This window comes from Scyliorhinus torazame, chromosome 13, assembly GCF_047496885.1.
Source record: "Scyliorhinus torazame isolate Kashiwa2021f chromosome 13, sScyTor2.1, whole genome shotgun sequence".
NCBI classification, from domain to species: domain Eukaryota; kingdom Metazoa; phylum Chordata; class Chondrichthyes; order Carcharhiniformes; family Scyliorhinidae; genus Scyliorhinus; species Scyliorhinus torazame.
In genome coordinates, this window is record NC_092719.1 from 193457222 (window position 1) to 193470437 (window position 13216).

General features: G+C 43.0%; 1 protein-coding gene across 7 annotated transcripts in view; it reads left to right on the forward strand.

Moving 5' to 3' along the window:
* nisch (nischarin) overlaps positions 1-13216 on the forward strand; it is a 73867-nt gene that overhangs the window by 39094 nt on the left and 21557 nt on the right. For 6 of the 7 annotated variants that reach the window (XR_011934193.1, XR_011934194.1, XM_072472653.1 and 3 more), the window contains 2 exons: positions 5230-5297; positions 8763-10133. Coding sequence is in view for 5 of the 7 variants with exons in the window: in XM_072472653.1 (XP_072328754.1) it covers positions 5230-5297; positions 8763-10133 (1439 nt within the window). In the remaining 2 variants the exon portion in view is untranslated. The remainder of the gene's footprint in view (positions 1-5229; positions 5298-8762; positions 10134-13216) is intronic. The other variant, XM_072472657.1, reaches the window with a different exon arrangement.

The window sequence follows — 13216 nt, forward strand, 5'->3', positions numbered from 1 at the left end:
TTCCCCATGTTCAATTTATACCCCGAAAACCGGCAGAATTCCTCTAAGATCCCCATAATCTCCCCCAATACCTCCCAACGGGTCCATAATGTACAGCATCAAATCATCTGCATAAAGCAAAACCCTATTATTCATCCCACCCCCGATACTATCCTCTGCCAGTCCCTCGACGCTCTCAACGTCATTGCCAGTGGCTCTATAGTCAAGGCAAAGAGCAATGGGGAGAGTGAACATCCCTGCCTCGAACTCCGATACAGCCTGAAATAGTCCGTGCTCACCGGTTTGTCCGCGCACTCTCCACTGGTGCTAGATACAGCAGTTGGACCCAATCCACAATTTCCTGTCCAAACCCAAACCGCTCCAGCACCTCTCTCAAATATTCCCATTCGAAGGCCTTCTCTACGTCCATGGCGAGCTCCACATCCCGTCACTCAGGTGGCATCATTATCACATTCAATAATCTCCTAATGTTAGCTGACAGATACCTCCCCTTCACGAATCCCGTTTGGTCCTCCCCTATCATCCCTGACACAAAGTCCTCTATTCTCGAGTCCAACATCTTGGCCAATAATTTGGCATCCATGTTCATTAGTCAGATCAGCCTATAGGACCCACACTACTCCGGATCCTTGTCCCGTTTTAGAATCAAGGAGATCGAGGCCTGCGATAGCATCGGGGGGGAAGCACCACCCGCTCCCTCGCCTTGTTAAACGCCCTCACCAGCTAAGACCCCAGGACCCCCAAAAGCTTTTTATAAAATTCCACTGGGTTTCCACCCGGGCCTGGAGCCTTGCCCGACTGCATCACCTCAAGCCCCAGCCCAATGGGGCTCCCAGCCCCTCCACCAGGTCCTCCACTCTCGGGAACTCAAATCCCCTCCAAAAAATGCCTCCTTCCCTCCACCCAGGCTGGGATCCAACTCGTACAGCCTCCTGTAGAAATCCCCGTTCACCCCCACTGGGCCCAAGACCGTGTGCCCCCCCTGTCCTACACTTTCCCGATCTCCCTTGCTGCTGTTTCCTCAATTGATATGCCAGCATCCTGCCACAGGCTGCATTTTGTTAATGTGAATGCTTTGTACAGTGAAAAAAGCTGGTTTTATGTATGTCTTCTATGTGAGATGCTCATGAAATCCCTTCACCTCAGGAAGAATGTATTGGCCTCAAAGGGGTGCAGTGCAGTGTAGATTCACCAGAATGATACTGGGTGGGGAAGGGGTATTAGCTTGCATGTGTAAGTTGCGGTTGGATGTTTTAAGATTTGGTAGATAGAGGAGAAGCTATTTCTTGTGGGGAAATCTGGAACTTCTCCCACACTCTGATGGAATAGTATTGAGGGCTGAATGGCCTAATTTATATTCCTATGAGTGAAGACAGTTGAGCTCTAATCCTGTTTAGTAACTGGGACTTGTCAGTTTTGTTTTCCCTATATCCCCTCATCTTTTGAAGCAGAAAAATCTTGATCAGCACCTTTTCTGAAGGTGAAGAAATCCTGACAATGAGACACCGTCTTACTGTGGTCTGGTAATTTGCTGTGCCAGTGGGTCACGTTTTGTTTCACACTTCAAAAAACAAATTGTTACAGTATTGCAAATCAGTTCAACCTGATTGAAAGCATTAGTGGTGATCAGTTTTGTTTACTTTCTCATTTCAAACCACTCCCAGTGACCGATGCCCAGTGACTGTCTTCCATGCAGTAAAATTTGATTAAAACCTGTACTAGTTCAAATTGTGGAACTGCTGTGTAAATATTACTAGGTTTCCACAATCCGAAATATATGACTCAGCACAAATATCAGCATAAACCAAGTGCATCATTGTTCTGGAGTTGCAAGTTTAAGCAGAATTGGGATTAGCTCATGGCTTTGTATCCACATTAGCCAAGCAAGGAATTGCAAGATATCACAGAATTTCATAGTCCCAAGGAGAGCATTTGGCCAGTTGTGCCTCTGCAGGCTCTCTGGTGGAGCTAGCTACATAACCTGTTCCTTCCCTCCTCCCCATACCTTTCCAAATATTTATCCTCTTTGCCTTTAAACACTCTTCTACCACTGTTTCTTATAAAGGCATTTCATTTTCTAACGGCTTGTTTTATTTCAAAAAACCCTTCACCTTTCTCTTCAGTCTTTTGCTACTGATCTTCCAATTACTGTCCTCCAGTTGTGTATTAAGAAACAAAAGAAATAGTGTACCCCTGTTCACCTTATCAAAGCCTTGGATAATTTGAACACCTGTCATATGTCCACCTAAGAAAAAAAGCCAAGTTTCTCAATAACTAGAACCTCTTTGCCAAGATGATACTGATCTCTTGTCATCTGCTCCATAATATTTGACATCTTTCCTAATGTAGTGTTCACAAAACTTGACACATATTGGTGATTTGTCTCAAGTTAGCTACATTGCTTTGGATTTTTGTCCTGTGTTCTGATTAATATTATATTTTATAACAAACTTTGTATCCACGTTGCTACATTCCTTTTACATAAGAAAGAACTAGAAGCAGGAGTAGGCCACCTGGCCCCTCGAGCCTGCTCCACTATTCAATGAGATCATGGCTGATCTTTTGTGGACTCAGCTCCACTTTCCGGCCTGAACACCATAATCCTTAATCCCTTAATTCTTCAAAAAAACTATCTATCTTTATCTTAAAAACATTTAATGAAGGAGCCTCTACTGCTTCACTGGGGAAGGAATTCCATAGATTCACAACCCTTTGGGTGAAGAAGTTCCTCCTAAACTCAGTCTTAAATCTACTTCCCCTTATCTTGAGGCTATGCCCCCTAGTTCTGCTTTTACCCGCCAGTGGAAACAACCTGTCCGCATCTATCCTATCTATTCCCTTCATAATTTTATGTTTCTATAAGATCCCCCCTCATCCTTCTAAATTCCAACGAGTACAGTCCCAGTCTACTCAACCTCTCCTCGTAATCCAACCCCTTCAGCTCTGGTATTAACCTAGTGAATCTCCCCTGCACACCCTCCAGTGCCAGTACGTCCTTTCTCAAGTAAGGAGACCAAAACTGAACACACTACTCCAGGTGTGGCCTCACTAACACCTTATACAATTGCAGCATAACCTCCCTAGTCTTAAACTCCATCCCTCTAGCAATGAAGGACAAACTTCCATTTGCCTTCTTAATCACCTGTTGCACCTGTAAACCAACTTTTTGCGACTCATGCACTAGCACACCCAGGTCTATCTGCACAGCAGCATGTTTTAATATTTTAAAATTTAAATAATAATCCCTTTCGCTGTTATTCCTACCAAAATGGATAACCTCACATTTGTCAACATTGCATTCCATCTGCCAGACCCTAGCCCATTCACTTAGCCTATCCAAATCCCTCTGCAGACTTCCAGTATCCTCTGCACTTTTTGCTTTACCACTTATCTTAGTGACGTCTGCAAACTTGGACACATTGCCCTTGGTCCCCAACTCCAAATCATCTCTGTAAATTGTGAACAGTTGTGGGCCCAACACTGATCCCCGAGGGACACCACTAGCTACGGATTGCCAACCAAAGAAACACCCATTAATCCCCACTCTTCGCTTTCTATTAATTAACCAATCCTCTATCCATGCTACTACTTTCCCCTTAATGCCATGCATCTTTATCTTATGCAGCAACCTTTTGTGTGGCACCTTGTCAAAGGCTTTCTGGAAATCCAGATATACCACATCCATTGGCTCCCCGTTATCTACCGCACTGGTAATGTACTCAAAAAATTCCACTAAATTAGTTAGGCACGACTTGCCCTTTATGAACCCATGCTGCGTCTGCCCAATGGGACAATTTCCATCCAGATGCCTCGCTATTTCTTCCTTGATGATAGATTCCAGCATCTTCCCTACTACCGAAGTTAAGCTCACTGGCCTATAATTACCCGCTTTCTGCCTACCTCGTTTTTAAAATAGTGGTGTCACGTTTGCTATTTCCAATCCGCCGGGACCACCCCAGAGTCTAGTGAATTTTGGTAAATTATCACTAGTGCATTTGCAATTTCCCTAGCCATCTCTTTTAGCACTCTGGGATGCATTCCATCAGGGCCAGGAGACTTGTCTACCTTTAGCCCCATTAGCTTGCCCATCACTACCTCCTTAGTGATAACAATCCTCTCAAGGTCCCCACCTGTCATAGCCTCATTTCCATCAGTCACTGGCATGTTATTTGTGTCTTCCACTGTGAAGACCGACCCAAAAAACCTGTTCAGTTCCTCAGCCATTTCCTCATCTCCCATTATTAAATCTCCCTTCTCATCCTCTGAAGGACCAATATTTACCTTAGCCACTCTTTTTTTGTTTTATATATTTGTAGAAACTTTTACTATCTGTTTTTATATTCTGAGCAAGTTTACTCTCATAATCTATCTTACTCTTCTTTATAGCTTTTTTAGTAGCTTTCTGTTGCCCCCTAAAGATTTCCCAGTCCTCTAGTCTCCCACTAATCTTTGCTACTTTGTATGCTTTTTCCTTCAATTTGATACTGTCCCTTATTTCCTTAGATATCCACGGTCGATTTTCCCTCTTTCTACCGTCCTTTTTGTTGGTATAAACCTTTGCTGAGCACTGTGAAAAATCGCTTGGAAGGTTCTCCACTGTTCCCCAACTGTTTCACCATAAAGTCTTTGCTCCCAGTCCACCTTAGCTAGTTCTTCTCTCATCCCATTGTAATCTGCTTTGTTTAAGCACAAAACACTAGTGCTTGATTTTACCTTCTCACCCTCCATCTGTATTTTAAATTCCACCATATTGTGATCGCTCCTTCCGCGAGTATCCCTAACTGTGAGATCCTGAATCAATCCTGTCTCATTACACAGGATAAGATCTAGGACCGCTTGTTCCCTCGTAGGTTCCATTACATATCATTACATACCATGCTGCCTTTTCAGCACCTTTATCAAAATTGGCAGTGATATAACCTTTTGGAATTACCTCACCGAAGGATTGATTGGCATTTACAGCAAAGTGCTCAGTACGTCACAGGAGTGTAACAACCTACGTTTGCACTTTTTACTTTCCTATATGGGAGTGGATCTGAGAGCAAATTAATTTGAGAGCCTCTCTCACTTCCTTGGCTCCAATCAGTAGAGAAAAATACATCGGAAGAAGTGGAGAAAAAGCAAGGAGGGTGGTTGAGGAAAATAGTAAATACAAGTTGTAATTGAAGCTTATTGAAATCCAATTTTTGAAATCTCATTAGATTTTCATTTGTTTGAATTTTATTTCAGGTTGCAAATCAGGAGATAAAATCTCAAAAGAAATCACTTGAGGAATGTCCTGACTGTCCACATATGAGGTATGGCATTCTTGTGCTGCTGTATCAGTAAATTATTCTTTTGTGGATAAGAACAAAGAACAATACAGCACAGCAACAAGCCCTTTGGCCCTCCAAGCCTGCACTGATCACGTGTCCTATCTAGACCAACCGGCTGTATCCTTCTATACCCCGTCTGTTCTCGTACCTATCCAGATAAGTCTCAAAGGTCACGAACGTATCTGCCTCAACCACCTCACTTGGCAGTGCATTCCAGGTCACCACCACCCTCTGTGTTTATTAAAAAAAAACTTCCCCTGCACATCTCCACTGAACCTTTCCCTCTTCACCTTGAAGTTGTACCCCCTTGTAATTGTCATTTCCGCCCAGGGAAAAAAACTCTCAACTGTTCACCCTATCTGTACCCCTAATAATTTTATGCACTTCTATCAGGTAGCCCCTCAGCCTCCTTCTCTCTCGGGAGAACAATCCCAGTTTATTCAATCTCTCCTCAAAGCTAATATTCTCCATACCAGGCAACATCCTGGTGCACCTTTTCTGTACTCTCCAAAGTCTCCACGTCCTTCTGGTAGTGTGGTGACCAGAATTAGACACAGTATTCCAAATGTGGCCTAACCAATGTACTATATAACTAACATAATTTTTGAGCTTTTATACTCTATACCCCGTCCTATGAAGGCAAGCATGCCATATACTTTCTTTACCAGGTTTCCTAGATCTGGTAAAAATGGGTAGATTGTTTTGTTTGGAATTTTAATATAGAACTTTAAATTTTTTGATGCACTTGGCTTGATTTTTTGGTTTCATCATCTTGTCTTCTTTTCACTTCAGCAGTAAGTATAGGTGTTTTTCTGGTCTCTGCATGTTTCTGCAGTCTGTCTCAGGTGGCGGTGGCATAGTGCTATTATTGCTGGACTAGTAGTGCAGAGACCTGGGTTCGAATCCCATCACAGCAGGTGATCAAATTTAACCTCCATAACTATCTGGAATTGAAAGTCCAATGATGACCATGAAACCATTGTCAATTGCTGTAAAAACCAGCACCATTCACTAATGTCCTTTAGGGAAGGAAATCTACCATCCTTGTCTGGTCTACATGTGACTCCAGACCCACAGCAACGTGGTTGTCTCTCAAATGCCCTCTGAAATGTCCTAGCAAGCCACTCCGTTGTATTCAACTGCTACCAAAACACAAAAAAGGAACAAAACTGGACGGACCACCTGGCATCGAACCAGGCACTGGAAACGACAACGGCAAACCAGCCTTGCCAACCCTACAAATAATAATCTTTATTAGTGTCATGAGTAGGCTTACATTAACACTGCAGTGATGTTACTGTAAAAAGTTCTCTTTACTAACTCTGGGGCTTGTGCCAAAGTTGGGAGAGCTGACTCAGAGTAGTCAACCAACAGCCTGACATAGTCATACTCACAGAATCATACCTTTCAGACAATGTCCCAGGCACGACTATCACCATTCCAGGGTATGTCCTGTCTCACCGACAGGACAGACTCAGCAGAGGTGATGGCACAGTGCTATACAGTTGGGAGGGAGTTGCCCTGGTAGTCCTCAACATCGACTGGACCCCATGAGGTCTCGTGGCTTCAGGTTAAACATGGGCAAGCAAGCCTCCTGCTGATTACTACGTACCGGCCACAATCAGCCGATGAAGCAGTACTGTTCCATGTTGAACACCACTCGGAGGAAGCACTGCTCTGGGTGCGGGACTTCAATGTCCATCACCAAGAGTGGCTCGGTGGTACCACCACAGACCGTGCTGGCCGGGTCCTAAAGGACTTTGCTGCTAGACTGGGACTGCAGGAGGTGGTGAGGGAACCAACAAGAGGTAAAAACATACTTGACTTCATCCTCACCAATCTGCCTGCTGCAGATGCATTTGCCCATGAGAGTATCAATAGGAGTGACCACTGTAAAGTCCTTGTGGAGACAAAGTTCCGCCTTCCCATTGAGGGTACCCTTCATACTGTTGTGTGGCACTATCACTGTGCTAAATGACATGACCACTACCATCTAGAAGGAGAAGAGCAGCAGATACCTGGGAACCCCACCACCTGGATGTTCCCCTCCAAGTCACCCACCATCCTGACTAGGAAATATATCGCTGTTCTTTCACTGTCGCTGGGGCAGCAACCTGGAACTCTCTCCCTAACAGCACAGTGGGTGCACCTACACCTCAAGGACTGCAGCGGTTCAAGAAGGCAACTCACCACCACCTCTGAAGGGCAACTAGGGATGGGCAATAAATGCTAGCCCAACCAGCAACGCCCACATCCCTTAAAATCCCAATTGCCATTGCAAGCAATATAGAGAATCTAATGATAACTGGCATATCATTCTACATTGTGTACCATATCTTTCTTACTAATACAATTTATTTACTTTGGACTGACTTGTGGAGACTGTGTGAAAGGGCATTGGCAAAGGGAACCAGAAATGAAAAGCTCAGCCAGCTGAGAAGAGAGTCCAGACTAAACTGAGGCCACAGAAGGCATGCATCTTCTCAGTCCATTGTCTTCCTCTGCAGAAAGTGTAGCAGAGTCTGCAATGCTGTAGTGGGGCACCTGAACTACACCAAATGATGCTGACGAGTTAATAACCATGGCACAGACCATTATCTCACAAGACAAAATGGTGTCATTAATTTTGGGCAAAAGTATAGCATCTTTAGCTTTTGATTAGAACATAGAGGCCATTCGGCCCATTGAGTCTGCACCGACCCACTAAAGCCCTCACTTCCACCCTATCCCCCAACCCAATAACCCCATCTACCCTTTTTGGACACTACAGGCAATTTAGCATGGCCAATTCACCTAACCTGCACGTCTTTGGACTGTTGGAGGAGGGCTATATTGTTAACAGGGTGGCATGGTAGCACAGTGCTTCACTGCGCCAGGGTTCCAGATTCGATTCCCACTTGCGTCACTGTCTGTGCGGAGTCTGCATGTTCTCCCCGTGTCTGCATGGGTTTCCTCGGTGCTCCGATTTCCTCCCACAAGTCCCAAAAGATGTGCCTGTTAGGCAATTTGGACATTTTGAATTCTCCCTCTGTGTACCTGAACAGGTGCCGGAATGTGGCGACTAGGGGCTTTTCACATAACTTCATTGCAGTGTTAATGTAAGCCTACTTGTGACAATAAAAAGATTATTATTACTATTATAATGCAGGGTTGTAGCCTTTTCAAAACGCAACTGAAAACCTGTATTCAGAATAAGTCTCGTATGACAAAATATTGTGAAGTCTTATTACACAGTATGAGCTATGATTTATGCAAGAATCTTTGAAACACTGCAGTCTTCCATGTATTATCCAGATCAATTATATTTTTTGCAACTAATCACTACTTAGTAGTCTGACATATATATTGAATTGTACTTTAGGTTTTATTTCAACATCTTTTTTCTTTCTACAGCATTTGCATAATTTCCACCGGCTCATTTAAATCTTTTGTCTCCCCCCAAAAAAGGTTTGGACCTGAGAATGCAATTGCCCAAGCTGATGTGCCGAACACATTACACAATCCTACAATGACACTTGTGTTACCTTTCTCCTGTGTGTCATACACTGCCAGCAATCATGACTTTGCTGCATATTTGTCTGGAATGATTAACCAAGCTGCATTGAAACTACATACCACTGAGACATTGATTGACTGCGCAGGAAGCCCTGTTGACCATCCTGAGGTATTCCATACTGAAGCTGGGTATTTTGAGATGGGACTCGATCAAGGTGAAAATATTTTTGAATGTAATTCAGACATTGATCTTGCTCGTGTTTCTGCCAATGCAGGAACTGAGGCCAGTAATGTATTAAAGGTACTGTGGACGCTTTGTATTCAGGTGAACAAGGGACTACGGTTGTTTGCATCTTGCATTGTGTTGACTGACAGTGTTGTAGCTGTATTTCAGATTCTTCAACATGAACCTTTGGGGAATATGCAAAGTGTTATTTCTCAGATGCAGATGGTACTCTATCTTCCCTGTTCAGAAATTTTGGAAGTGAACTTTGAAGTGCCAGAAATGTGTGTCTCAATGAAGATGAAAACCCATGGTTGTTTCTTCTTTATCTCTGATTCCCAGATTCTCAAAGATTTCTACTTGTGTTTAAAAACTGTTCTATACCAACAGTCTGTATCCATCTCAAATTTGCCTCGGCTTGATTATGAAGGGCCACTTATAAAAGACTTTATCCTTCAGCTTTTGCAGTATCAGCAGCTCCCACTAAATGACACTGATATTAAAGGTAGTTTTGCTGCATATATTCTGATTAGAGATAATGTCATGCTGCAAGATGAGTTAGAAGTGTTAAATTCATCTGTTCAACAAACTGATGTGGTCAGTGATACTGAGTCAGAGTCCAAGAAAACATTATATTCTGAAATCTGTTCACCAATTCTTCCTGAGAGAGAAGAGAATCTCAAACCTATGTACATACCTTGTCTGCTGTTTTTGACAGCCCAGAATCTTTATTTTGTACGGGTAGATTTCTCTGCAGCAGCAAAAAGGAGATCTGCTTCTGAAGAGGAGGATTCAAGATATCCATTTAAGGTGAACAGAATTCCACTGGCTACATTGCTTTTAAACCCAAAGCAAAAAACCCATAGAGTTGAAACAGTTGCATTTTCAGATGGCCATGTTCTTGAATTCTTCATTGGATATCAACTTGCAACAGCAGTTTTTGTGCTGCCTCATGAGAAGTTCCACTTTCTACGACAATTCAGTCAACTCAGAGCAAGTCTTCGGGGTGTCAAGTCGATTGTGGTATCCAGACGTTTTCCAGATCGTAGCTGCTTGGAAAAATGTTCTGCAAATACCATCAGTCACTCTCCAGAAAACAGGTAATATCAGGACAATGCATGGTTGGTAGTCAAATCCTAAAATGTGTTTCAGAAGGTAGATGATCTAGACATGTCCAAAAGAAACCAAGTCACTCCCACCCCTATAAGCATACATGTATTTGCCGATTGGAAGCCAGAATTGGCGGTCCTGTGGATCTCCAGACTCTTATTGATGCAGTTGTATGATTGGTAATGGCGGATTGTGAACTGGGTAATTCTATTTGAGGAATTGAATGTCTCCCTTTCTGCTTGGCAGTTAGTCTATCAGCTTTGATGAAGGCATGCACAACCCAGTGAACCAGAGTTTTGATGTCAGTGCCTGCTGGGTACTCTTCAAACTGTGTATGGTTGGTTTCCTGTATAAAAACTAATGTAAACATAGTACTTTCGCACAAAGCTTGAACTCTTCAATTGATGTTGAAACTTTTACAAGTCTATGCGACTTGTTGCTAGCAGTGTTAAAATAAAAAAACTGGAATGATCTGTATCTGGTTATTGATCCAGCACATGATGAGTAGAATGTATTTTATAGCAGCTTCTAAAGTCCAGTTGATCATATAATGACAAAATTAACATTATAATTAATCCAAGACTATTGGATTCAGTGTTGCCCTTTTATTCAGAAAGGTGATGCTTAACACGTGTAATAATTTCTTTAAAATGTATAACTGGAGAAACCTGTGTGCATCAGGTTGAACAAAGAACAATACCGCACAGGAACAGGTCTTTCAGCCCTTCAAGACTGTACCGGTCATGATACAAAGCTTTGCCAAAATCCTCAGCACTTCCTTGTGCTGCATCCCTCTATACCCATCCTATCCATGTGTTTGTCAAGATGTCTTTTGAATGTCGTTAATGTATCTGCTTCCACAACCTCCCCTTGCAACGCGTTCCAGGCACTCTCCACCCTCTGCGTAAAAAACCTGCCTCGCACATCTCTCAACTTTGCCCCACGGACCTTAAACCTATGCCCCCTGGTGACTGGTCCCTCCACCCTGGGGAAGAGCGCCTTCCCATCCACTCGATCCATGCCCTCATAATCTTGTAGACCTCTATCAGGTCACCCCTCGACCTCCATCTTTCTAATGAAAATAGTCCGAGTCTATTCAGCCGCTTCACGTAGCTAACACCCTCCAGACCAGGCAACAATCCTGGTAAACCTCCTCTGCCCCCTCTTCAAAGCCTCCACATTTTTATGGTAGTGTGGCGACTAGAATTGTGCGCAATATTCCAAATGTGGCCTTACCAAGATTCTATACAACTGTAGTATGACTTACAAATTTTTATACTCAGTGCCACTTCCAATGAAGGCAAGCATTCCATATGCTTTCTTGACTATCTTGTCCACTTGTGTTGCCATCTTCAAAGATCTGTGGACCTGCACACCCAGATCTCTCTGACTTTCTATATTCCTAAAAGTTTTGCCATTTACGGTATATTTCCCCTCTGTTAGACCTACCAAAATGCATAACCTCACATTTGTCCGGATTAAACTCCATTTGCCATTTCTCTGCCCAAATCTCCAACCTATCTGATGTATCTTCTGACAATCCTCAACACTATCTGCCACTCCACCAACCTTGGTGTCATCCACAAACTTACCAATCAGACCGGCTACATTTTCCTCCACATCATTTATGTACACTACAAACAACAGAGGCCCAAGCACAGATCCCTGTGGAACACCACTAGTCACAACCTTCCATTCAGAAAAACACCCATCTACTGCTATCCTTTGCCTTCTGTGACCGAGCCAGTTCTGTATCCACATTACCACCTCGCCTTTGATCCCGTGTGACACCTTTTGTACCAGTCTGCCATGAAGCACCTTGTCAAAGTCTTTACTGAAGTCCATGTAAACAACATCTGGCGCCCTCCCCTCATCAATCTTCTTTGTCACCTCCTCAAAAAAAAACTCGATCAAGTTAGTGAGGCATGACCTCCCCTTCACAAAACCATGCTGTCTATCGCTAATGAATCCATTTGTTTCCAAATGGGTAGAATCCTGTCCCTGAGAATTCTCTCCAATAATTTACCTACTATCGATGTGAGGCTCACCGGCCTATAGTTTTCAGGATTATCCCTGCTACCTTTCTTAAACAGCTGTACCGCATTAGCTATTCTCTAAATTGTACCATCTAAATGGTACAATTGTGTCTTTCAAAAAGCATTTAGATGGTTACATGGGTAAGATGGGTATAGAGGGTTATGGGCCAAGTGCGGGCAACTGGGACTAGCTTAATGGTAAAAAACTGGGCGGCATGGACTGGTTGGGCCGAAGGGCCTGTTTCCATGCTGTAAACTTCTATGATTCTATGATTTCTATGATTCTATTCTCCAGTCCTCTGGGTTCTCACCCAATGAGGATACAAAGATGTAATTCCCAGCAAAGCCCCAGCAATTTCCTCCCTTGCTTCCCTCAGTGCTTATATTTAGGCATTAAAATTCCTTCTTGATGGCAGAAGGCTATTTTGTTTTTCATAAATCCAAAATACTGCGGATGCTGGAGATCTGAAATAAAAATGAAATACTGGGAAAACTCAGCAAATTTGGCAGCATCTGCGCAGAGAAAAACTCCAAAATGAATGATGGAGGAGAGTCATATTAGACTCAAAATTAACTCTGTCTTTTCGTAGATGCTGTCAGACCTGCTGCATTTTCCCAGCACTTTCTGCTTTCTCTCTGTATTCATGTTTCTTTAGCTCAGTACTTTGAACACTTAATGTAAAAGGTACATGATGAAATTTAAGATCTAAATTGGGTCCTCCATGGTAATGACCACAGCTGGCCTGAAAAGCTGAAACGCATCTGTAATCTGAAAATTGTTTCATTTAAAACTGCAACATAGAAATGGGCTATCTAGCCCATCAAGTCTATACTAATACTTTACTTCCAGCCATCAAGTCCAATCATACTCTCATAACTATAATTTTTTTAAGACCACTTTTAATCACTGCTTCAAGAGCAATTTGTGACAGAGAAATGCAATTGTCGGGGCAAAGAAACTTTCCCTACATGTTGTTACCTTGCTGACCACTGGAAAAAAAGTTAATGCAGAACCCTTCATAATCTTGACCTTTGAG